Source organism: Myxocyprinus asiaticus, chromosome 5 (genome assembly GCF_019703515.2).
Source record: "Myxocyprinus asiaticus isolate MX2 ecotype Aquarium Trade chromosome 5, UBuf_Myxa_2, whole genome shotgun sequence".
Taxonomy (NCBI): domain Eukaryota; kingdom Metazoa; phylum Chordata; class Actinopteri; order Cypriniformes; family Catostomidae; genus Myxocyprinus; species Myxocyprinus asiaticus.
In genome coordinates, this window is record NC_059348.1 from 50478053 (window position 1) to 50504292 (window position 26240).

At 38.1% G+C, this 26240-nt stretch overlaps 2 protein-coding genes across 3 annotated transcripts; one reads left to right on the forward strand and one right to left on the reverse strand.

Annotated features, from left to right (window-relative positions):
- Positions 1-4: 4 nt before the first annotated feature.
- Positions 5-11949, reverse strand: LOC127441552 (biliverdin reductase A-like). Its single transcript, XM_051699117.1, has 7 exons — positions 11802-11949; positions 10039-10162; positions 6074-6193; positions 5869-5966; positions 5563-5670; positions 5015-5183; positions 5-1498 (listed from the first exon to the last, which is right to left on the reverse strand). The coding sequence occupies exons 2-7, from the start codon at positions 10155-10157 to the stop codon at positions 1234-1236; spliced, it is 879 nt and encodes a 292-aa protein (XP_051555077.1). The 5' UTR covers positions 10158-10162; positions 11802-11949; the 3' UTR covers positions 5-1233.
- LOC127441555 (cytochrome c oxidase assembly factor 1 homolog) lies at positions 10169-14865 on the forward strand. Of its 2 annotated transcripts, none has more exons than XM_051699121.1 (5): positions 10169-10484; positions 13504-13655; positions 13756-13907; positions 14189-14265; positions 14401-14865. In XM_051699121.1, exons 2-5 carry the CDS (start codon positions 13562-13564, stop codon positions 14480-14482), a joined length of 405 nt encoding a protein of 134 aa, XP_051555081.1. In that variant the 5' UTR covers positions 10169-10484; positions 13504-13561; the 3' UTR covers positions 14483-14865. The 2 variants fall into 2 exon arrangements, with proteins under 2 accessions (XP_051555081.1, XP_051555080.1); XM_051699120.1 differs by lacking the exon at positions 10169-10484 and adding an exon at positions 11994-12217.
- Positions 14866-26240: the final 11375 nt, after the last annotated feature.

A 26240-nucleotide genomic window follows, 5' to 3' on the forward strand; every position in this document is an offset into this window, starting at 1 on the left:
AATATAAAATGGGCTTCATTTTTTTTATTAGTGCAAATAATGTTTGAATAAACTTGGGGGTGAAACATAACCTGGACACTTTGTGAAATTTACTCTAAGATTTTGAGCACAGACATTTGAGATGCAGAAAAAAGCATGCACAGTTTACATTATGTAATAAAAACAATACACCAAGCACAAACATGAAACCATGAAGACACGTAAACTGGTTAGAAAAAAGTGTGAACCTTCCTCATGACTGTATGTAGACCATGATATATGCACGTCATTGACTTTCAGTTGATTTGTAACTAATTAGCTGTGTAATGTTAATCAATAACACTACAACTTCAAATCACACTTACAAATAAGGAATGTGCTCTTACTGCATATTCTGATATACTGTAGCTAGTCAGATTTACTAGTTATACTCAAAAGATTTTTTCAATTTCCAAATCGGACTTAAAACTTCAATTTTACGCTGATAAAATTAATCAAAATCGTCTTTTAATCATTGATATCTGTAAGCCTCAAATAATCTAAAATAGTTCTGCAAACAAAAGTGTTGTAATTATCTACTCTCACGATGTCGCTGCAAACCTTTAGAATTTTCTTGTCCCGTGGAATGGACAAGGAGTTATCTAGCTGAATGTCCAAGCTGCTCTCTTCTATACAATGAAGGTAGATGGTGACCATTGGCTGTCAAGCTTAAAAAATGACAAATAATTATCCAGTCATGCAAAGCCAAAACAGCGACTACATCTTTTGTCAAAACTTGACTATTAGGTTTCTTAGACTATCTGTCCTGTGACAGACGGGTTTGGCTCAGTTATGCTCAGATTCAGAGAAAACAGTGAAAACTGCAGTAAATACCAAATATACAATTTCTTTCACAGTTGCCATATTTACCGCATTTTGAATTTATATGGCAGTATCGTTAAGAATTTAAATCACAAATTTTCTGTCACACTTTTATGGGTATTTTTATCCTTTTTAGAGCTTAACAGCCACCATCCACTTTTATTGTATGGACAGACGCAGGGTTTGAGCAACATGAGGGTGAGTACATAATGACTGAACTTTCATTTTTGGATGAACTATCCCTTTAACACAAACAAATATTTGTTACACTCCAGTTCCCAACAACTCCATATGGGGCAACTGGGAACAACAGAAACCTTCAGCTGAACAATGGCTCATGCCCATAATAGGTAATTTGTGAACATGCAGATAAGGCCGTTTGTCTGCACAGGTTCAGGCCTGAGTGTTTTCACTGAGCTGGCGAATCCGGTCTGCCAGCTCCAGACAGTGCAGGATCCTCTTCTTCTCCGTATGGAGCTCCACAGCGGGCACCTCTCCCTGCAGCTTCCTGCCAAACAGCACCAGATCCTGCATGAACAGCCCCACTGGCTCTCTCTGACCAGCTGGGAGCTCTGTAATGGTGCAATCCAGAAAGCGAAAGTTTATGTGCTTGGCTCTGCCCAGTCCTGGACCCCGTTCTTCGATCCATGTAAGGGGTCTACAAAAACACAAGGCATAGTCTTATCAATTTAAAGTGAAATTACAGAGTAATGAGATCCATCTAAAATTATTTTAAACAGCATTTTTATAATTAAGTCATAATTACTGGTAGTGGTGTTTGCTAATGCAACCATGATTATTACTATTGCTCATACATAGGGTTAGAGATTTGGATTTGAACAAAACCAATGCACCCTTTTGAAAGACCTGTGATGACACGTTTCCACCTTATTTAACAGCGTAAATCTAACTTTTTTATATTTGCAATTTCTTAATTATTTAATGCAAATGTATAACATTGTTCTTTGTATTATATTACCCTGGAATTAGTTTTAAAAAACAAGTTACCACAGCAGCAATAAGGCAATACAATAAGAGTGACAGAAAAATTGCCATCGTCCCTCTTCTGACTGTCATTATCCACCACTCTCTATTTTTTTCTTCATTTGAAAAGTTGTGTAAATGTAATTTAGTGGTGTTTTTGTTTTGCTGTTGGAGCATATGGATAAGCAAAAATTATATTTGCTGTGGTCTTCCATTCACTCCCATTCACAGCTAGAGGTTCCACGTTCCAAAACACAAAAGTGTGAAAAGGGTCTATTACTTTTCTAAGTGGTCTGACTTATAATTTTCACCTGACTAACAATACAGGTGAAAAAAATCCCATTTTATAGACCAGAATATTACATAAATAGTTAGCAAGCCAGTTAGCAACCACCCAGAACACCCTAGCAACATTCTAATAACAAGCCAGCAATGCACTAGCAACCACTCAGAACACCTTAGCAACCAGCTAGCAATGCCCTAGCAACCACATGGAGCAAACAGCTAGCAACACTCTAGTAACCACCCAGAACACCCAAGCAACCAGCTAGCAACATCATAACTACCAACCAAAACATCCTAGCAACCAGCTAGCAACACCCTAGTAACCACCCAGAACACCTCAGCAACACCTAGTAACCACACAGAACGCTCTAGCAACCATCCAGAACATCCTACCAATCAGCTAGCAAGTAACACCCTAGCAACCACCTGGAACACCCTAAAAACAAGCTAGCAATGTCCTAGCAACCACTTGGAACACCATACCATCAAGCTAGCAACATCCTAGCAACAAGCCTACGACACCAAGGCCACCACCAGGAACACCCTAGCAAGACCCTTGTAACCACCCAGAACAAACTGGCAACAACAACTTCATCCTAGAAACCAGCTAGCAACATCCTAGCAAGCACCCAGAACACCCTAACAACTAGTAAGTAATACCCCAATAAACACACAGAATACCCTAGCAACCAGCTAGCAATGTTCTAGCAACTGACCCAGAAAATTCTTCCAACCAGCTAGCAACTCCCTACTAACCACTCAGAATACCCTAGCAATCATCTAGCAATGCCCTTGCAGCCACCTGGTACACCCTAGCAACAAGCTAGCAATGTTCTAGCAACCGACCCAGAAAATTCTTCCAACCAGCTAGCATCTCCCTACTAACCACTCAGAATACCCTAGCAACCAGCTAGCAATGCCCTAGCAACCACCTAGAACAGGGGCACTCAATAGGTGGAATCCGCCTATTTTATATTTTTATAACTTTTCTCTCAGGGGACACCCCTGAACCCACAGTATTATTTTATCTGTCAAAAGGCCTCCTATGTCCCATACATAGATATATTTCAACCCAAAAACTGGACTGCTGTCATTCAGCTTCAAAATGAACTGTTGATCTTATCTTTTAATACTCATATTCAAGTGCCCTTGACTGATGAAGTCTTGATTAAATATTTTAATCTTTTGATAGGAAAGATCTCTCAGACCCCACTACTTTGGCTGTCTCTGAGCCCCCAATGTCCTCATCAGGATTTGTTTTTTCTTCTTTTGTTTCCCTTCCTTTTTTTTTTTTTTTTTACAAAGTACTATTGCTGCCAATGTGGCAAGTTATAAAAACTATTAAAAACTGCCATATAGCCATATAACTACTGACACCATATAAGCTACATATTATTATCCGGACCTTTGCTGGGAAGGAAATGTAGAGACCGGACCTCTTGAAACTATCCCTCACCTAGAACATCTTAGAAACCAGCTAGTTAGCAATGCCTTAATAACCACCCTGAACACCCTGGCAACAACCTAGCAATGCTCTAGCAACCACTCAGAACACCCTAGCAACCAGCTAACAATGCCCTAGCAACCACCCAGAACACTATAGCAACAGGCAAGCAACACCCTAGCAACCACATGGAACACCATACCAACAAACTAGCAACATCCTAGCAACCACTCGTAACATCCTGGCAACAAGCAAGCAAAGCCTTAGCAACCACCCATAACACCCTAGCAACAAGCAAGCAACACCCTAGCAACCACTTGGAACACCACACCAACAAACTCGCAACATCCTAGCAACCACTCGTAACATCCTGGCAACAAGCAAGCAAAGCCCTAGCAACCAGCTAGCAATGCACTAGCAACCACCCAAAACACCCTAGCAACAAGCAAGCAACACCCTAGCAACCACGTGGGACACCATACCAAAAAACTCGCAACATCTTAGCAACCACTCATAACATCCTGGCAACAAGCAAGCAAAGCCCTAGCAACCAACCAGAACACCCCATTAACAAGCTAACAATGTACTAGTAACCACCCAGAACACTCTAGCAACCAGCTAGCAACGCCCTAGCAACCACTCAGAAAATCTTAGAGACCAGCTAGTTAGCAACACCCTAATAACCACCTAGAACTCCCAGGCAACAACCTAGCAATGCTCTAGCAACCACTCTGAACACCATACCAACAAGCAGGCAATGCCCTAGTAGCAACCACTCAGATCACCCTAGCAACAACCTAGCAATGCCCTAGTAACCACCCAGAACACCCTCGCAACAACCTAGCAACACCCTAGTAACCACCTGGAACATCCTAGCAACCAGCTAGCAACGCCCTAGCAACCAGCAAGCAACACCCTAGCAACCATTTGGAACACCACAACTACAAGCTAGCAATATCCTAGCAACCACTTGTAACATCCTGGCAATGCCCCAGAACACTCCAACAACTAGTTAACAATGCCATAGTAACCACCAGGAACACCCCTGCCACAAGCTAACAACGCCCTAGCAACCACCATGAACACCCTAGCAGCAAGCTAGCAAGCTAGCACTCACATATTGTGAATTTAGAAAATCTAGTTATCATGCAAACAGCTTTTGTGACCTCATACTCATTGAAAGACTCAATGAAATAAGCATTTTACAAGTTCATTTGTCACATAGCACGACTATTTAAGTGAACTGCAAAAAGATAAAAGGTGATTAAAAATTATGAAAAACTTAGTGGTGTGCTAGTTACAACACCTGAAATACAGTTTCATTTAAACATTCATATATACTGTATTTTTAACTGAAAGTCTTAAATCTGTAACCTACAAGTTAACTGCTAATGTTATATGTCCACATAATATCTACAGTATATCATTTAGAATTTCTCAAAAATGGTGGGTTGAACTCACTTCTGCTGTTGGGTTAGGAAGTGTGCCGTCATCTTCGTGTATTTTTTCTCTTTCTCATCCACCAAAGATGCTGCAGTAACTGTGAGCTCTCCGAAAAGATCAGCCAACCAGGTCAATCTGGCAATGCCACTGAAAGCCAAGAACCCGAAATCTGGCTTCAGGGGACCACCTGAGAAACATAAGGACAAACTCTTAAAACGGAACAAAATTCTGGTGGAACTCTTTATAAATAGGAGATGAAATGTATACCTATAAACCATGTCCTCACCAGGCATGACAAGTTTCCAGCAACAAGTAATATTTGAATGGCAAAATCACAGCCAATCACAACATATTTATTGTGTGAAGTACAGCTATATTCAGCAGGATTGACCAATGACATTTCACAGTGGGCGGAGCTACCCACCGCAAAACAAGAGAAAAGTAAACCAAGCAACCAACAAAATGTCGTGATGTTGCTAGTTGCTTGTCACGGCCACAGCTGGTTAGGACAAAAGCTCAGATAAAAGTGTGATTAATCAATTGCCGCCGTGTTATGCTGCCGTTACCTGTGAAGTGCAGAGTTCCTTCCTCTAATATCTTTCCAGCGATGTCTTTTTTCAGCTGTTTAAAATCAGGGGTGAAGAGTTCAATATGTTCTTCATGTAGCACTAAGCCTAAAAACACAATTCAAACAATAATAATTATTTGATATTTTATTAATAATATTACACCACCATGAAATGCACTGTAGCGTTAGGTAAACAAGCCCTCAATTATTGCTATCTGAGCAAAATGCAAACTCAGAATCACCACATACTAAACATTACGAATCATGATATAATATAGCAACATGGACCAAGACAGCTGCTCACCCTTCTGTTGAGCCAGGTTCCACAGCTCCACTGCAGATGTGTAGCTAAGAGTCATGGGATACTCAATGCACACATGCTTTCCTGCCTCCAAGAACTGTCTGAGATCGAGCAGATGAGAGAGGCTCATTTTAAATACACCCAAACACAACCATTTCTGCAGAGTGAGAAAATGATCATTCATAAGGAGACAGTCTGTGAGTGTCACCTGATGTGCTCTTCATGGTTCTTGTTTTCTGTGCATATAAAAGCCACCTGGATGTCTTCTCTGTTTAATGCCTCTGTCATGGAGATCTGTTTCACTCCCTGCTGCTCTTCAAGGCTCCTCCTACACAGAGCCAAAAGAACCAACATACACAACATACACTGTAATCATTTTTGCACTATGTGCAACTCCTCAGGGCTGTGTTTCCCAAAAGCATCGCAAGCTTAAATTGATCGTAGAGACCATCGGTGCCAATGGTTTCTACGATCTACTTAGCTTACGGTGCTATTGGGAAACGCACCCCAGGTCATACCTATTACCTCCTAACCAGGCATGATGTAATCTATGACGTTTTAGTAATTTGTCCGTCCATACTGCAAGAGAAAATTCAGCAAAATGGCAAAAAAAATTTGGGGGGGATTTTTCCCCCAATTTGGAATGCCCAATTCCCAATGCGCTCTAAGTCCTGGTGATCGCATAGTGATTTGCCTCAGTCCGGGTGGCGGAGGACGAATCCCAGTTGCTTCCGCGTCTGAGACAGTCAACCCGCGCATCTTATCACGTGGCTTGTTGAGCGCGTTGCCACGGAGACATAGCGCGTGTGGAGGCTTCACGCCATCCACTGCGGCATCCGCGCTCAATTCACCATGCGCCCCACCGAGAACAAACCACATTATAGCGACCACAAGGAGGTTACCCCATGTGACTCTACCCTCCCTAGCAACCGGGCCAATTTGGTTGCTTAGGAGACCTGGCTGGAGTCACTCAGCACGCCCTGGGTTTCAAACTAGCGAACTCCAGGGGTGGTAGCCAGTGTATTTTACCACTGAGCTACCCAGGCCCCCAAAAACTATGTTTAACATATGGGCCATTGACAAATATGGTTGTCCGAGGTGATAAATCTTTAAAAAATCTAGTTTAAAACACGTCATGTTCATAGAAATGTTATCTTGTAGTCCATGTTGGTTTCACAAATTTTTGAAAATTATTTATTGCATTTTCTACACAAACATAGATTAAATTAAAAATGTCATGTGGTGTAACCATCAAGTAAAAGATATTAAAATACTTTCCTTGCACCTTGTATAAATGGGGTTGTAGGCAACTTTCTCGTTAATTTCAAAAAATTAATTCAAAGTGATTATTTTATTTTTTTACAAATATAATTTTTGAGTCAAGAATATCAAGAAGTTTTCTTAGGGTTACACTAAATGACCTGAACAAAGTGCGCCTTTTCATAAAAATAATGATATTTAATGACATTTTACAATTAATTTTTTACTAAAAACAAGACAAGGGTCTAAACTGGCCCTCTTCTGTCACATGACAACAAAGCAAGTCAGTCCACTGGCAGCCATCTTTGGATTGCTTCCGGGAGACTATTTCCAGTCATGACAGTGCAGCTCCTATCTACTTCAACGGTGGAACACGGAAATCTCAAAAACGCTTGGTCAAGATTACGATCAAACAACATATTTCAAATCAGCAATACAACGCTGGTATCCTAAATTGTGCTTCTCTACTTCAAATTACGCTAAAAAACACTATTATCCTGGCTTGTATACCTAAAGCGCATGCTGGTTCTCGAGATGATTGACAGGATTTGTCTGTATCTAAAAGGTGATTGGCTCTTTTACCTGTAAGGCGGGACTTTCTTTCTACATCCGTTGTCCACTGTGCGCTAGAGCTCCTTGGTTGGGCGTTCCAATTTCTCCCATTAATTTAAACAGAAGTGGCCCATCTCTGCTAAAAAAGTCTCTGGCACTACTCATGCCAACATTATTATTATTATTTATTATTTTTTTGGAATTTCAGCATTTAATGAGATTTCTTTTACAGTCTCTGGACAGTTACACCACATGACATTTTTTACTTTGAGCCCCAAAAACATATAAAAAAGACGAACTATGTAATTGAAAACGTGTTCATCACAGACGATGTGTTATTCAATTAACTGTTTTGTGTGAATTGCATTTGTAATATATCTCAGAATAATTTAATAGATATGAACAAAAATGAGCATCACGTCATTGACCCATATAGCTGCATTATGTGGAGACAAAACATTTGAACACTTTATTGGCCGATTAATAGGCAGATTTTTGGCCATTTTGAGATGATCTGCATCAGTCACTGAATCGCAGTAATTGTTTGGGAATCTCATTTGCTAACAAATAAATTATTCTTTCATATCAGCATTTCTATACTGCTGCCAGATATCATAACTGGGAAAAAAAAAAAAAAAAAACAGCAAAATGATGCAAATGTAAAGTGAATGGCGAATAACATACTGCCTGACAGGTTTGGAACAACATGAGGATGAGTAAATGATGACAGAATTTTCATTTTTGGGTGAATTCTCTCTTTAAACTAATATTCAGGGTTCAATACAAGTTAAGCTCAATCTGCATTATTTGTGGCATAATGCTGATTACCACAAAAAGTCCCTCATTTTCATTAAGCAAAATGAAGCACAAAAATTTTTTAAAAATCTGTTAAGCCCACAATACACTGTAGGATTTTTACAGTCCTTTAGGATTGCTGCTTGACAGACTGTACGATATGATCATATTGATATCGCCATGGTACACTGTGCAACATTACGTCAGATTGTACGATACACATCGTAGCAGACTGTGGTCCCAATCGTCCCGATCAGTGAACGGGTGTTATGGGAGTGTTGCGGAATAGAAGCGAAATGGTGAGATTTGCCCGCCCCGGAGGAGCATTTTTTTTTTTTTCCTGAAAGTCAGGACATCAGCATTTCCGTTGCTCCAATACCACTCCATCATGAGCATAGGCTAACATATAAAAAGAAAGACGGATTTTGTCCAGTAGTACTTAAAATAAAGTTGTAAAGAAAATGCATGATAAATGTAAAGAAAAAAATGTGTTAAGAAAATGCAATCTTTTATTTATTTTCATTTGTAAGCTCTGTATTTATTTAATTCAGGGAATAATGCTTTTATATTGCTGAAGTGTCACACTTTTCTCAAGTATTTTCTGCTTATTTATTTATTAAAACTTTTTACATATAAAATGAAAAGAAGAAAAACTTTGAAAGAGCTTGAGTAGAGTGACAACTGGGCACAAATGTTGCTATGGTGGTGCAAATGCGGAGCAGGTTTCTTTCCAAATGAATCGGGGTGCGAGAGAGGAGTGGAATATCGCATCTGGCCGTCGTAATAGCAGTCACACTATACGGCTGCGACACTAAATTTCTGACACTGCCAGAACTTCGTCTGAGTCTAAAGATCATTGCAAAGGCTATTAATCGACCATCTGTGAACATGTCACACTGAACGTTGTAAGATTGCCGATTTTGCCCTACGACGACAGAAATCCTTTAGGATTCTCAAAATTTGTCTCAGACGGCAGAATCGTGGCCAAAATCGTAGTGTGCTTTACAGTGAGGCAGTTACAATGGAAGTGAATGGGGCCAATCTGTAAAAGTTAAAATACTCGCTGTTTCAAAAGTATAGCCACAAGACGTGAACAATATTCATGTTAACATGATTTCAGTGTGATAAAATCACTTACTGACCTTTTCTCTGTAAAGCTATATCCAATTTTAAAACTTTGAAGCCATGACGATGTAACGCTGTAAACCTTAAAACCCTAAAACGACTGTAAAAATTACGATTTCAAAAACTTTACAGCTCCAGTAATACACAAGTTTTAACAGAAGAATTAATGCAAGTGCTTTTATAAAATTATAAGCATCACATTTCTGCATTTAAACCCTCCAAATATTGGCCCCATTCACTTCCATTGTAAGTACCTCACTGCAACCTCGTTTTTAGCTTCTTTAATTAATTTTTTTAAGAAAAAGAGGGACAAGTCAAACTCTATGGGGTATATGTAAGTCAAAAGAAAAAGGGTTAGGGTATAAATGGTTATATGTTCAAAGCCATCTTAATATGTATAACATAATGCCTGCATTAACAACTGAATCATGATGCACTGACCTGGAGACAAATCCTTTGATGGTGAGCTTTTCTGCAGCACTTGATGGTAAAGGAGCCAGTAAATCTCGCATTCTTACACATCCTGCGATGCCTATACCCACAACCACTGAGCCAAACATGATTCCTGCAAGAAAACAGCTTTAATTACATGTGAAGTGTGCCAAACTTGTCACATTAAACTGAGTTTGGTTTAAACTTGATTTTAATTGTGCATAGCAATTAGGAAGAATTATGCCAGGGTTAAAGCAAGCCTGGATTGTAGCAATCCACTTCTGCGCTGTCTCTATCCATGACAAGTCAATACAAAGGCATAACCATGACAGTGCAACAACCTTCTAACTGCGCTGAGCAAGAACAAAGTTTGCTGAGCTGCACTTGGTGTTCCTGGTGTGTGTGCATGCATGTGCCTGCCTGATAAAGACTTGCATTATATCAGATGTAACAAGGTATGGTTTGTTTCCAATAACACTTTAAGTCTGTTGAGAGTGTGACTAACACTAAACTACTACAAAATGCATGTCAGAAAAGAAAAAGTATATCAGTTTCTGTATTTTGGGTGCTTTTGCAGGTCTGATTCACAGTGTATTTGTTTAACATTTTGACAACTAATAGCCTACATTTATAAATAAATTAAAATCTATTTTTAATGAAGAAAAAAAAACATTATTTAAAATCCATTTTTACATTTATTACATTTATTTAATTTTAATGTAAGAGTAAATACTGTATTTTTTTATTCAATAAACTTATGCAGTAAACTTTTTTTGTGTTATTACAAATATTAAACATTATACAATAGGAAATGTAAAACATTACTTTTAAAACAAAATAAATAAATAAAAAGGAATAGAAAAAAAAGTGTCAGGGAAAGGTAAAAATACATATATAATAAATACTTTTGTCAACCTCACAAATATTTAGGGTCTTTACATCTTTTTTATTTAAAGAGTGTCTAATCTCAATGTACAGCTTTACTTCACTTGGTAAAACCATGAAGTTGGTTTTTTTTTTTTATTAGTGAAACTGCATTTATGAGTATGAAATTTAGTCAAATATATAATCAGATTAATTAAATAAAATAAAAAAAATCTTCTTCTTTTGGATAACCACTGAAGCCAAAAAGTACATTTTACAACAACAGTGAAAAAGGTCTTGAACATTGGATATGTTCATTTATAAATGTCTTTACATTACACCACTGAATATATGCAATACCAAATATAAAACAAATTGTGTAGTGTAGTCATATTGGAAATTGCCTTTGCAATATTTGCCTTTATTTAATTTTATCCTCGGCTTGATTTATTTGTCATTTAGTTGTTGTTTTTATCAATTCTCTATCTAAAGTAATACATATTTATATCTATCTATCTATCTATATATAATCTTATATATATATATATATATATATATATATATATATATATATATATATACATACATATACATACATATTTTTTTTAATGGGTGTGTTGCATGTTGTTTGTCATTGTGTTTTTGCTACCTTGTTGACCATGTCACTCTTTAAAAAAAATTGTTATTATTTTTTATCCTGCTTAAATAAAGGTTACTAACTAACTAAACTGATTATTTGTGACGCGTGCAGATTAAAATCACCATAAGTGTCACTTTAATTGAAAGCATCCTGTCGCGCGCTTAACAAAACGTGAGAAAAACGCACACGTCAGATTACGCAACTTCATAATGTTCATTCTCACATTCACACATTCATGCGTGTAAATGTAATATATCAATGTGCTCACGTCTGAGTGTCCTCTACGAGCCTTTCGTGTGGATCGCTAGCGCATCTGCAGTGAGTGAAATAAGAGTGATGACTGGTAATCTGCAGTGACTTGCTTGCAGTCGATGGTTACTGGCAAGAACTTTCATACCTCTATTTTCGTAACGCCGCGTGCATGCGTGCGTCTGACGTCATGCGCTCCTGGTCGCACGTGCTTGTGCTATAATTTAAAAGAGGGAAATAAATAAATACATTCGCAGTTAAATAACGATTTATTAACTCTATGCGCACATTTGGTCTTTGTACGATAGTCAATCGCATAATTTAATCGGTTTGTTCAACGGGTTTTTAAAATTGTAGTCACAGTTTTCACGATGTGAAACGAAGATGGCCGCGTGCATCTCACACTGATGTCTTATAGAATAAATCAACGTGACGGTGAGTTGTTAAGAATGTTAAAAGCGGCTCTTGAGATCGATGAACGAATACAAGAGTTAAAAAGCTACTTTAGCAATTCTGGTAAATTCATAGGCGTATGACTGTAGAAAGGGGATAGGGACACAATAATGCATAAATGTACCATGGTTTCACCATGTTTTTATGGATATGCATCAGGGTAATACCATGTTTTAAGATGTACCATGATATTCTTTAAAGGATGAACAAGTACCATGGTATATGAATATGGTAGTTATTCAATACTATGTAAAATTAGCTCCAAAATGTAGGTGATGTAAAAATGTATTAAAGTCATTGCATTCGATAAAAAAATGTCAAATCAAATGGTGTTAATTTAAAGAAAGACAGCTCAAACACATGTTTTTTTAAGCAAAGCAATTCACATAAAGACATTTGTTAGGTTTTAAGCAATAAAACAATATATTAAAGGGATAGTTCAACACCCCCCCCCATTAATTTTTTTTTTTTAAATTCTCTCATAATTTACTCACCCTCATGCCATCCCAGATGTGTATGACTTTCTTTCTTCTGCTGAACACAAATTCAGAGTTTTAGAAGAATGTCTCAGCTCTGTTGGTCCATGCAATGCAAGTGAATGGTGACCAAAACTTTAAAGCTCCAAAAAACACAAAGTCAGCTAAAAGTAATCCATACGGCTCCATGTGTGGTGTGGGTGAGAAACAGATCAATATATAAGTCCTTTTTTTACTATAAATCTCCACTTTCACATTCTTCCTTTCACATTTTTCTTTTGTTTGTGTTTCACCACCTACTGAGCAGGGAGGAGAATCTATAGTAAAAAAATAAATAAAAAAAGGACGTAAATATTGACCTGTTTCTCACCCACACCTATCGTATAACTTCTAAAGATATGGATTTAACCACTGGAGTTGTATGGATTACTTTTATGCTGCCTTTATGTGCTGTTTGGAGATTTACATTTCTGGCCACCATTCACTTGCATTGAATGGACAAACAGAGCTGAGATATTCTTCTAAAAATCTTTGTTTGTGTTCTGCAGAATAAAGAAAATCTGGGATGGCTTGAAGGTGAGTAAATGATGAGAGAATTTTCATTTTTTGGTGAACTATGCCTTTAAGTGTCCAAATGCTTTTTGGAGCCACCAAAGGACCAGGGTAATGATACCATCTTGTACTGCCACAGTACTTATTTGTAAGGCCAGTTACAACTAACTACCCAGTTTGTATTTTCAAGATGATTAAAACTCATCGGCATCACTGTTTTTTTGTTTGTTTGTTTTTTAGAGAAGGTGCATATTTCCATTCAGTTTTCCATTAAAGGGTTTCTCCAGCTGAAGTAAAGATGAGTCGATCGACCAGTCTCTTGCAGCAGATGACTTTGTTTGTCACCATAGTGACCGGCGGCGGCTGTGCTATGATGTATTACCTCATGCAGAGTGAGTCATCACCACAGGTGCATTCACTACAGGTCATGTTATTCTACCTGTTGAATATTGTTTTTACAAATGATCCACACATTTCTTCTGTCTCTTTCAGAGAATTTTGCTAAATCAGAGTACTACCGTCTCGCCCTGGAACAGCTAAACAGTAATTCTACAGCCATGGCCAGTCTGGGTGCTCCTCCTCTGAAGATCCACAACATCCATTTATCTGACCGACACAACCGCATGGATCACAGCATTGCTCAGGTCAGGGTTTAAACATCAGGGCTGGTTTTGAATGGTTTTTAGCTGCTCTAGATGGTTGATTAGCTGGACTACCTGCCGGTGGAGCCAAAATCAACATGTTAGAACATTTTGGTTAAGCTGGTTAGAACAGCAACAAACCAGCTATCATTGTTCCAAAAACCAGCTTGGCTCTTTCTCGAAACAGTTTAAAAGTATTCTAGAAAAGAGAAATGAAACTGGACATGCACAGTTGCTCTACGACTGGTCAGCATTATATTAATCCTCATATTTGTCCATCATAGGTAAAGATCCCTGTTACTGGCTCAAAGACTGGTGGTTATCTCTACACAACTTCCACGAGAGACACTCTCATGAACAGGTACCCAGTTTTTACTGCCGTAACATGTTTTTTTTTTTAAACTCACAAAGAGATGTAGTGCTGTCCTAATTGATAAGTTTGATAAGTAATCTTGTATATGTTATTACTAATAGTCTCAACCTGTTTTGTCACTAGATGGCACCTTCAGCATGTGTTCTTGAAGCTGAGAGATGGTGAGACCATCGAGATTTTCAACAAGACGGAATCTAAAGAGTAGCATCATGCGGTAGTATTGCATCATTGTTAAACATAGAGGACATTTGCACAAGGACTGGGAGACAGTTCTTAATAAAATGATTGCTAGCAAAGTCTTTATTTGGGCACATCTGTGAATATGGTTTAAATACAGTAAATACAAATACTGTTCATTGGCCCAAATACTGTACACAATCACATAGTCTGTTTAATTTTTTTTTTCTTCTAATTTATTATAGATTTGTTTTTTTGGATTTATGAAAGTTGTGTGACATTAAAAATATTATCTTGCAACGACTTGGAGAAATTAGATGTGCATGATTTGTTTTGTAAATTTTTACTGTTATGTGCTTCATTAAATACATTTTTGCTAATTTAAATGAAAGCATTAAATTGAAGGCTATACTTTTTATCATCTTTGTGTATTATTTATGCATTTTATTCATGTTGTACATGAGTGTACTGTTTTATTACACCAGAAATTCTACATTTAAAAAAAATTATCTGGATTTTCCACACAATAGCCGTTTAATCTTAAAGGGATAGTTCATCCAAAAATGAAAATTATCTCATTTACTCACCCTCATGCCATTCCAGATATTTCTTTCTTCTGCAGTACACAAATTAACATTTGTAGAAGAATATCTCAGCTCTGTAGATCCATACAATGCAAGTGAATGGTGGCCAGAACTTTGAAGCTCCAAAAAGCACATACAGGCAGCATAAAAGTAATCCATAGGACTCCAGTGGTTCAATCTATATCTTCAGAAGTGATATGATTGATGTGGGTGAGAAACAGATTAATTTTAAGTCCTTTTTTACTACAATAATCCACTTTCACATTCTTCTTTCGTTTTTTGGTGATTTGCATTCTTCGTGCATTTCGCTGTCTACTGGTTGGGGCTGGTCAAAGGTGGAGATTTATAGTTCTATAATATTTACTCTATATAATTTATATAGAGTGTAATTATAAAGGATTTAATCATAGTATTATAGATGTGGGGTTGCATAAAATTACTCAGAACCTAAAGCTGTTTACTTTCAAAGCTAAAATGTGGGATAAACTTGAAAACTAGAATTAAAAAGTGCTCAATTCAATCATAATATTGCATGTAACATGAATATGGAAGCCCATTTCCGCCAAATAAAAAAGGTTACAATTATGAGATTATTTGAAATAAAAAGGTTAAAATGATGAGACACAAGGTCATAATGTTGGTATTGAAAAGTCATAATGAGATAAATAAAAACTGAACATTTTGAGATCAAAATTGTCAAAATTGAGATAAAAAGTCTAGAGACTCATAATTATGACTTAGCATTTCATAATTATGACTTTCTATTTCATTATTTTCACTTAGAATATCATAATTATGACTAAGTATCTACATTTTGAACTATTTAACTCATAATTTTGATTTATAATCTAAACATTGTGACTTTGTTTCTAATAATTTTGACTTTTTATCTCAAGGTTAGGATGGGACAGGTACAGAAGGGCTTTGGATCATTAACAACTATATTTAGTGGTTCTAATTCTAACCAGTACAAGACCATTTTTTTTTTCTAATTTCATTCTACAAAAATCACAATCCTTAAAATTTTTTGTGAGAGGCTGCATTAAAAAAAAAAAAAAATAATAAAAAATACAAATTGGTGCATTGTGGCACCCTTGGGACTTTGGTTAGCCTTTTTATTTAATTTGACAAATTTAATCCTGACTCCATTTAGTGTCTTCACAGTTTTTCCCACTTCTTTGATCTTCAGGAGAACATCAGGCCAATTGAAATGCACAAAAACACGCCAGAAAGCACATCTGTGTCTGAGACCATAATAATATTTGTCATAACTTCTTATCGATTAATACAAATAACTCCTGATATATAATGAAGGATTTATTCATTTAATTTATTTACACTTACATTATCTAAAGCAACTAACCGTGCATTCAAGGAATACATTGTATCAGTTTGTGTATCAGTTTCATTGGCTAAACTTTGGGATGTAATCTAGTGCACACACAAAATATTGCAAAACTGGATCAAACAGATTGGAAGATAGTATTAATTTCAATGGATATTTTGGCAGATGAAAGTGAGGACAGATGGTCCCCAGAGCTCTGGAATAACAGGATATTTTTGGTGCATGGTGGTTTTAGGGATGAAGATGGGATTTTGAAGGGCTTGAGACAGGGCGGCAGGATGCAGTTTCTGATTAGGCACTTGTACAGTTGTATGTTTGGTTGGGGGGTCGTTTTCCTTGATCATTTCACTTAAACGTTGTGCTCTCTGTTAGGTTTGGTGCAACAGAAGTTTGAGGAAAATATGGGGGGAGCATGGTTCTCTGACCTCAATCTTTCAGCCAATAAACTAATGAGAAAAGATGCTGACTTGGAGGATCTTGCTGTGGTACGTCGATCGATCACTGCCATGGAGGCGAAATTTACTGATATGGTTACAAGAGTGGGGGATGTCCAGAAACGGATCGATTATCTGGAGAGGGAATTATCTGCTAGCGACCAAGGTGGATTTGGAAGTTGGAGGACATGGAAAACAGTAGCCGGCGGAATAACGTCCATATCATGGGAGTCCCAGAGGTAGTGGAGGGACAGAATATGGTGGAATTCCTGGACGGGTTCTTTCCGAGTCTGCTCGACATAGCAGGCCATAAGCTGGAAATCAAGCAAGCTCACAGGGTTCCGGCTGAGCGATCCGCTGAGGGAGACAGGCCCCGATCAATTCTGGCCAAATTTCTGAGATCATCCGATAAAGATCTTGTGTTACATGAGGCGAGGAGTAAAGGAAGGCTTTCTTGGAAGAACGACAGCATTTTCTTGTTCCCAGACTTTGCGAAATCGACAAGAGAGAAACGTGATCGATTCAAGGAATGCAAGAAACGTTTACATCAATGGAAGGTCGCTTTTGCACTGATATTTCCGGCCAAATTGAGAATAGATGCTAAGGATGGCCGTAAAACATTCACATGCCCACAGCAAGCGATGTCCTTCATAATGTCAGTGGAGTGAGTGGGTCATGTTGTGGTGCTCACGTTGCAGCCGAATGGACCGGCTCACCGAACATTCGCTTGACTGTTTGAAGATTCTGCATGCTCTTTTTGTGCCGGTTCCTCCTAGCAGCTGGAGTTTATTTTGTAGAGCAACACACCTTAGGGACAGTTTTGTGGATGAATCTACACACTCTTTGTGCTTATTCTGCCTATCGGCTGGAGTTTATTTTGTGGAGTATTTCTGGCAAAGTCATTGGAGTAAATTATTTACTTACACTCGTGTTGCAACCAAGTGGGCCGACTCACTGAATATCGGCTTGACAGTTTGAGGAACCTGCACGTGTGTTTTTGTGCTGGTGCCGCCTATCGGCTGGAGTTTATTTTGTGGACTATTTCTTGCAAAGTCATTGGAGTGAGTAAGTAATTTGCTTGTACTCATGTTGCAGCCGAATGGACCGGCTCACTGAACATTTATTTGACTGTCTGAAGAATCTGTGCGCTCTTTTTGTGCTGGTTCTGCCTAGCGGCGGGAGTTTATTTTGTAGATTAATGCACCTTTAGGACAGTTTTATGGATGAAGCTACATGCTCTTTGTGTTTATTCTGCCTATTGGCTGGAGTTTGTTTTATAGATTATCTTTTGCTGTGTAATTCTGTCTCACAAAATTTTTATAGAATCACTAGACTTGAGCAATCCAATGGCAAAAATGTCACGGAGGTTCTCGTAGGTGTGCATGGACTGTTTGAGTTTGGAGGGATGGACGCCAGGTGGCGCTGTCGTGCGCGGGGTTAATGCGCACATTTTTCTGTTTGTTTGGTTCTGAGGAATGTTCGGGGTTTGACTGTTGCACTAATGTTGGAATGTGGTCTTTATAATCCTGTTTTTGACACACAATCTATTTTTTCTTACGTCAAAATGTTAAATGTTAATATGAGTGGATTATCTCTCTCCATGTGGAATGTGAATGGGTTGGGACACCCCATAAAAAGAAGGAAGATTATTTCTCTTGTTAAGCATAAGAAATATGATATAGTGTTTCTTCAAGAAACAAATCTTTCCCCGCAGGAAGCTGAAAAATGTGAGAAGTTATGGGGTGGTAATTTTTATAGTGCTGGCTCGAGTAAGAGCAGGGGAGTCATTACATTAATAAGTAAACATCTACAATTCAAATGTCTCAAACAGAGTAAAGATAAATTAGGTAGAGCCATTATTGTTTTAGCTGAAATTCAGGGACAAAGTCATATTTTGGCTAATATTGATGCACCTAATGTTGATGATCAGGGCTTTTTTATAGATCTTGAAGGGATGTTGCAAGCCGCTGGCACCCCTTATGACATAATATTGGGAGAAGGCTTGATGGACTCAGTCCTTGATCATAGTGAAGCAAAAGCGTGCAAGCCCCCTAGAGCAAAAATCTTGGTCTTACAGATATTTGGAGACTTTTGAACCCATCTGATAGGGACTATATATTTTTTCATCAGTCCATAAGATTTACTCTAGAATAGATTTTTTTAAATATATATCTAAGTCCCTCGTTTTATCTGTTGTTGATTGCTCAATTGGAAATTTTTTAGTCTCAGATCACGCCCTGGAAGGAAATATTAAAAGTGCCGAGGTAGAGCTGAAGCACCGAATGTCAGCTAATGGCCTCAGAGAATTGACCCAATTGAAATACAGATATAATACTATTTTGTCATGGAAGGTGGAGTTTTGGCTATTCAGGGCAAGATAGTCATACTTTGAGTCAGGGGACAAGGCAGGAAAACTTCTGGCTAGATATATAAAACAGAGATAGTCTTTTTCAACCATTCCCTTAGTGAAATCTGCTGGTGGTGAAATATTTACCTCGGCCATTGATATTAACAATGCTTTTAAAGAATACTATCTTGATCTTTATAGCTCCATGTCTTTGTCTACTGAAGAGGATATAAGAAACTTTGTGGAACCATTAGAACTTCTAAACTGACGATTGAGCAATATTCTCTTGATTCTGAGATAACCCTGGAGGTGTTGGCGAGGTAATTAAGGCCTTGCCTACAGGCAAGTCTCCGGGGCCAGACGGCTTTGCGGCTGAATTTTTTAGATCTTATGCTACAGAGCTGGCTCCACTTTTGCTAGAAGTTTATAAGGAATCATTAAAGAATGGAAAGCTTCTGCCAACCATGACACAGGCCCGGATCAGTCTGATTTTTAAAAAGGACAAAGATCCAAGCGAGTTTAAGAGTTACTGTCAAATTTCCCTGATCCAGCTAGACGTTAAAATACTGTCAAAAATTTTGGCTAACCGATTGAGTAAAGTTATGACATCTCTTATACAATCAGAATAGATCAGGTAGGGTTTATTCGGGCCTTATCTCTTCTGATAACATTAGGCGTTTCATTAATGTCATGTGGGCAGTGGCAAACGATCAGACTCCGGTCGCTGCCATCTCAAAAAGGCATTTGATACGGTAGAATGGGATTATCTTTTTAAGATTTTGGAAATGTGCAGGTTCGGGAATACTTTTATTGGGTGGATTAAGTTACTTTATAGACACCCGGTAGTGGCGGTTCAAATGAATGGATTAATTTCAGATTATTTTACTCTGGATAGGGGCACCCGGCAGGGTTGCCTTCTTTCCCTTTTATTGTTCTGTCTTGCCCTGGAACCATTAGCAGCCGCGATAAGAAAGGAGGATGATTTTCCAGGGGTGGTGGCGGGAGTTGTGGCTCTTGAGCTTTTGTTTTACATAGATATTTTATTATTTGTCTCCGACCCTACTAGATCTGTGCCTTGCCTCCACAGAATTATTAATTCCTTTTCTAAGTTATCAGGATACAGAGTGAATTGGTCTAAATACAAAGCTTTGGCTCTGACAGATTACTGCCCGGTAACGGCTTTTCAGCCAGGCACCTTCCAGTGGCCCAAACAGGGCATTAAGTATTTGGGTATTTTATTCCCAGCAAATATGTGTGATTTAGTTAATTTTGACCCTTTAATAAAAAGGTTTTTGAGCGATGTGAGCAGGTGGGCTTCATTACATTTATCTATGATAGGGAAGGTTAATGTTATTAAAATGAATTGTATTCAAAAATTCAACTACATGCTACAGTCTCTTCCTATAGATGTCCCCCTCTCTTATTTCAAGCAATTTGATAGCATAGCGAAGTCTTTCATTTGGAATGGTAAACGTCCCAGATTACACTTCAATAAGTTAATAATTCGGTCTCAGACATTTGGCTCATTGGTTGCTTCCACCTGAGTAAGCCCCTCCCTGGTTTTGTATTGAACAGGAAGTTCTTGCCCCTATTTCACCATTTCGCCTTTCAATTAAACTAACCGGAGAAGTTAAGTTGCAGCCTGTTATCTCGCATTTGCACGCGATATGGACAAAAGTGTCCAGAGTATTTAATTCAGACATTTATTTAAATGTTGCTTCAAGCATATGGCTGAACCCCAAATCATGTTTTAATAAGTCCCCTTTCTGCTGGACAGAGTGGATTGTGAGGGAGGTTAATATGCTCAGTGACCTATATGAGAGGGGAGTGTTGAGATCCTTTGAAAATATGGTTCAACATTTTGGGATTCCCAGGTCTCAATTCTTCAGGTACTTAAAGCTGCGCCACCTGCTTTGTACTATTTTTGGGAGTAGTATCCCCCCTAGAGTGGCAGATACTCTGGGAGTGGTGATTACTGCTTTTAGAAAAGATCACGGGGCATCAGTGTATTACTCCCTGCTAATGCAGAGTCTGGGGGACGGAGCTTCAACTTCACTCAAGAGATTATGGGAGAAAGATTTAAACTTGGTATTGGAGGAGGGAATGTGGGCTAGGATTCTAAAAAAGTCTACATCTAGAGATGCAAGGGTGCACCTTATGCAATTTAAGATTTTACATCGATTCTATTAGACCCCCTCTAGATTGAATAGGCTTGGTCTTAAAGACACACCCACCTGCTGGCAATACCAATCAGAAGATGGGGACACAACCCATGTTTTTTGGTGGTGTGTTAAGATCCAGGAATTTTGGTTGAGGGTTCAGAGTTTTGTGTGTGACATATTGAGCACTCAAATTTCATTTTGCCCCAGACTCTGTTTTAGGGGACAGGGCGGTCATTAATATAGAGGATAAGTGCATACAAATTTGGGTCCTAGCAAGTGATGGGTGGACAGATCATTCTTAGGGGATGGAAGTCAGCTGGAGTGCCCTCGTTTCAAGAGTGGTGCACAGAGATGGGCAGGGTAGCAGCATTCGAGGAGATGTCATATAGAATGCTAGGCAACTTGGATTTATTCAATAAAAAAATTGGGCTGCTATTTGGCCTTTTTGCAGGACTCTTGGTGAGGGGCAGTGGAGAAAGAAGTGCAATTTTAAATGTGTGTGAGATATATATATATATATATATTTTTTTTTCTTTTTTTTTTTTTCCTGTAACTTAAGTTGTGACCACAGGCATATTTGTTGAGGGTCAGGGTGGGATTGGGAGGGGGGAAAGGGAATAATGGGGGTTATAGTGGTTATAGTGAGGTTATATGAATATTTGTTTTGCTTTTCTGTTTCAAATGTGTGAATCAATAAAAAGTGTTAATCAGAAAAAAAAAAAAAACTAATGAGAAAAGATGTACAGAGAGAGAAAGAGAGGGTGCAAGAGGGTTGAGAACACTGTGTGGCTAAATTTGTCTACTGTGTTGTTTGGATGAAGAGTGCTCACTCCTGTTAATTTAGGTCATTCGTACATATTGGTCATGTTCTGAGCTGACGTGTTACCCTAAACTGGGTAATGATGAGCTGAGGAAAAAGACCTAAATTACAGGTAGACTGATATATCAGTTTTACCGATTAATCCATGCCGATAGTTGCTTTAGGAACTATCGTTTATTGGCAAAAATCTATGTTGACTATATAAAAATGTGCCCCGTCAGCACATACATCGTATCTCCAACTTATATAAAAGAATAATAAACCTTATTCCTCATTAAACCTCATCTGGCGAATTATATATATATATATATATATATATACACACACTGTATTTACAGTGCATTCAGAAAGTATTCAGACCCCTTCATTTTTTTCACATTTTGTTATGTTGCAGCCTTATGCTAAAATGCTTTAAATTATTTATTTCTTCACATCAATCAACACTCCATACCCCATAATGACAAAGAAAAAAACCAGATTTGTGATAACATTGCAAATTTATTAAAAAGGAAAAACTGAAATATCATATTGACATAAGTATCCAGACCCTCTGACACTTGAAATTGAGCTCAGGTGCATCCCATTTCTCTGGATCATCTTTGAGATGTTTCTACGCTTTGATTGTCCACCTGTGGCAAATTCAATTGATTGGACATGATTTGAAAAGGCACACACCTGTCTATATAATGTCTCACAGGTGAAAATGCATATCAGAGCAAAAACCTTGCCATGAGGTCAAAGGAACTGCCTGCAGAGCTCAGAGACAGGACTGTGTCGAGGCACAGATCTGGGGAAGGCTACAAAAAAATTCATCTGCATTTAAGGTTCCCAAGAGCACAGTGGTCTCCATAATTCTTAAATGGAAGAAGTTTGGAACAACCAGGACTCTTCCTAGAGCTGGCTGCCCGGCCAAACTGAGCAATCATGGGAGAAGGGCCATGGTAAGAGAGGTGTCTAAGAGCCCGATGGTCACTCTGGTGGAGCTCCAGAGATCATGTGTGGAGATGGAAGAAACTTGCAGAAGGACAACAATCACTGCAACACTTCACCGATCTGGGCTTTATGACAGAGTGGCCAGACGGAAGCCTCTCCTCAGTGCAAGACACACAAAAAATACACCTAAAGGACTCACTGACTGTGAGAAACAAGATTCTTTGGTCTGATAAAATCAAGATTGAACTGTTTGGCCTCAATTCCAAGTGTCATGTCTGGAAGAAACCAGGCACTGCTCATCCCCTGTGCAATACCATCCCAGCGGTGAAGCATGGTGGTGGTAGCATCATGCTGTGGGGGTGTTTTTCAGCGGCAGGGACTGGGGGACTGGTCAGGGTTGAAGGAAAGCTGAACACAGTAAAATACAGTTATCCTTAATGAAAACCTGGTCCAGAGTGCTCAGGACCTCAGACTGGGCTGAAGGTTCACCTTCCAACAGAACAATGACCCTAAGCACACAGCCAAGATAATGCAAGAGTGGCTTAGGAACAACTCTGTGAATGTCCTTGAGTGGCCCAGCCAGAGCCCGGACTTGAACCCAATCGAACATCGAGAGACCTGAAAATGGCTGTCTACCGACGGTCCCCATCCAACCTGATGGCGCTTGAAAGGATCTGCAGTGAAGAATGGCAGAAAATCCCCAAATGCAGGTGTTCAAAGCTTGTTGCATCATACCCAAGAAGACTTGAGGCTGTAATCGCTGCAATCTGTGCAAAAGTCAGAGCCGCATTTCACCAAAACATTTGTCCTAAAGTGGGTATTTTATATATTCTGCTTTCAGTGTATCAGTAGGAAATATCAATTATATATATATATATATATATATATATATATATATATACACACACACACCGATCAGCCACATTAAAACCACCTGCCTAATATTGTGTAAGTCCCCCTCATGCCACCAAAACAGTGCCAACCCGCATCTCATAATAGCATTCTGAGATGATATTCTTCTCACCACAACTGTACAGAGCGGTTATCTGAATTACCGTAGACTTTGTTAGTTTGAACCAGTCTGGCCATTCTCTGTTGACCTCTCTCATCAACAAGGCATTTCATCCACAGAACTGCTGCTCACTGGATGTTTTTTGTTTTTGGCACCATTCAGAGTAAATTCTAGAGACTGCTGTGTGTGAAAATCCCAGGAGATCAGCATTTACAGAAATACTCAAACCAGCCCATCTGGCACCAACAATCATGCCATGCTCCAAATCACTGAGATCACATTTTTTCCCCATTCTGATGGTTGATGTGAGCATTAACTGAAGCTCCTGACCCGGATCTGCATGATTTTATGCACTGCAGCATTTTATGCACTGCAGCCACACAATTGGCTGATTAGATAATCGCATGGGTGATTGTTGGTGCCAGATGGGCTGGTTTGAGTATTTCTGTAAATGCTGATCTCCTGGGATTTTCACACATAACAGTCTTTAGAAACATTATTAGAAATATGCCACTTTTTCATGAAACCTGACTGCGTTTCCAAAATTACATCTTCCAAGCACAGTTTAAGATGGTTTGCATACACTGCTGCCAGAAGCTTGTAATCTATGTTTAGGACGGATATAGGTCTCCAATTCACTAAATAATAATAATTTTTATTTGACTTTGGAATTAATACAATTAAACCTTGTTTCATAGTAGGGGTCAGCTCTCTCTGTTCAATGCATTCTTTTAGAGCCTCAAAGTAAATCTTTAATGCAGTCCCAAAAAACCTTATAAGATTCAAAGGGCAGACCATAAGGTCATGGTGACTTGTTTATAGGGGATTTTGCTATTATACTATCCATCCCTTTCAGTGTAAGCAGTGCATCACAAACAGATTTGCTTAGTTCTGAAATCTGGGGAACAAAAAGTAACCATGTCAAAAAATGTGTCAGCCCCAAAATTCTCAAATGCAGAGGAGTGTAATTTTTTATAAAAATTAAAAACAAATTGAGATAGCTGTTTTTAATTTTTTTTTTTTTTTTTACAAGTTGTAACCGTGCCATCAGTATGAAGATACTGAATTTCCCCCTTCTGTCCATGTTGTTTTTCAAGATTGAAAAAATTTGTGAAATATTTGCCAAATTCAAGCCATTTAGCTCTGATCTTACAAAAGCTCCTTTTGCTTTCTCAAGGTACATAGAATTTAATTCCTCTTGTAAAGAATATAACATGCTACGATCTTCCTCTGAAAGCTGACTACTTACTAAAAGATCTGAAATATTTTTAAGGAAAGTTGCAATTTTTATATATATACACTACTGGTCAAAAGTTTTGAAACACTTGACTGAAATGTTTCACATGATCTTAAAAATCGTTTGATCTGAAGGCGTATGCTTAAATGTTTGAAATTAGTTTTGTAGAGAAAAATATAATTGTGCCACCATATTAATTTATTTCATTATAAAACTAAACTGTAATTAAAAAAAAAATGTTTTTGAAATTGATGACTTGGACCAAATAATAAAGAAAAGCAGCCAATCAGTGCCCAGCATATAGATGGGAACTCCTTCAATACTGTTTAAAAATCATCCCAGGGTGATACCTCAAGAAGTTGTTAGAGAAAATATCAAGAGTACATGTCTGCAAATTCTAGGCGAAGGGTGACTTTGAAGATGCAAAAATATAACAGTTTTGATTTATTTTGGATTTTGTTTAGTTACAACATAATTCCCATAGTTCCATTTATGTTATTCCATAGTTTTGATGACTTTACTATTATTCTAAAATGTGAAGAAAAAAAAAATTATAATAAAGAATGAGTAAGTGTTTCAAAACTTTTGACCTCAAACTCATTTTGGAGTCTTGAAGCCTCTATGAAAAAGAATAAGTTACTTTTTTATTATATATATATATATATATATATATAGCATTCTATGAATCGATTTTTAAAACTATCAACCGATTAATCGGTAATCAGCCTTTTCCACCACATTAGATATCAGTATAATTTAAAATTCACCCTTCCTCATGTCAATATTTGCACAAGATTCCATTTTTTTTTTTTTTTTTACCCCATCACAAGTTTTGTGCATAATTTCTCAGATTTAGTAAGATTTCTGACCTCTTCCGACAGATTTTGTGCAAGCACAGTCAGATGATGCATT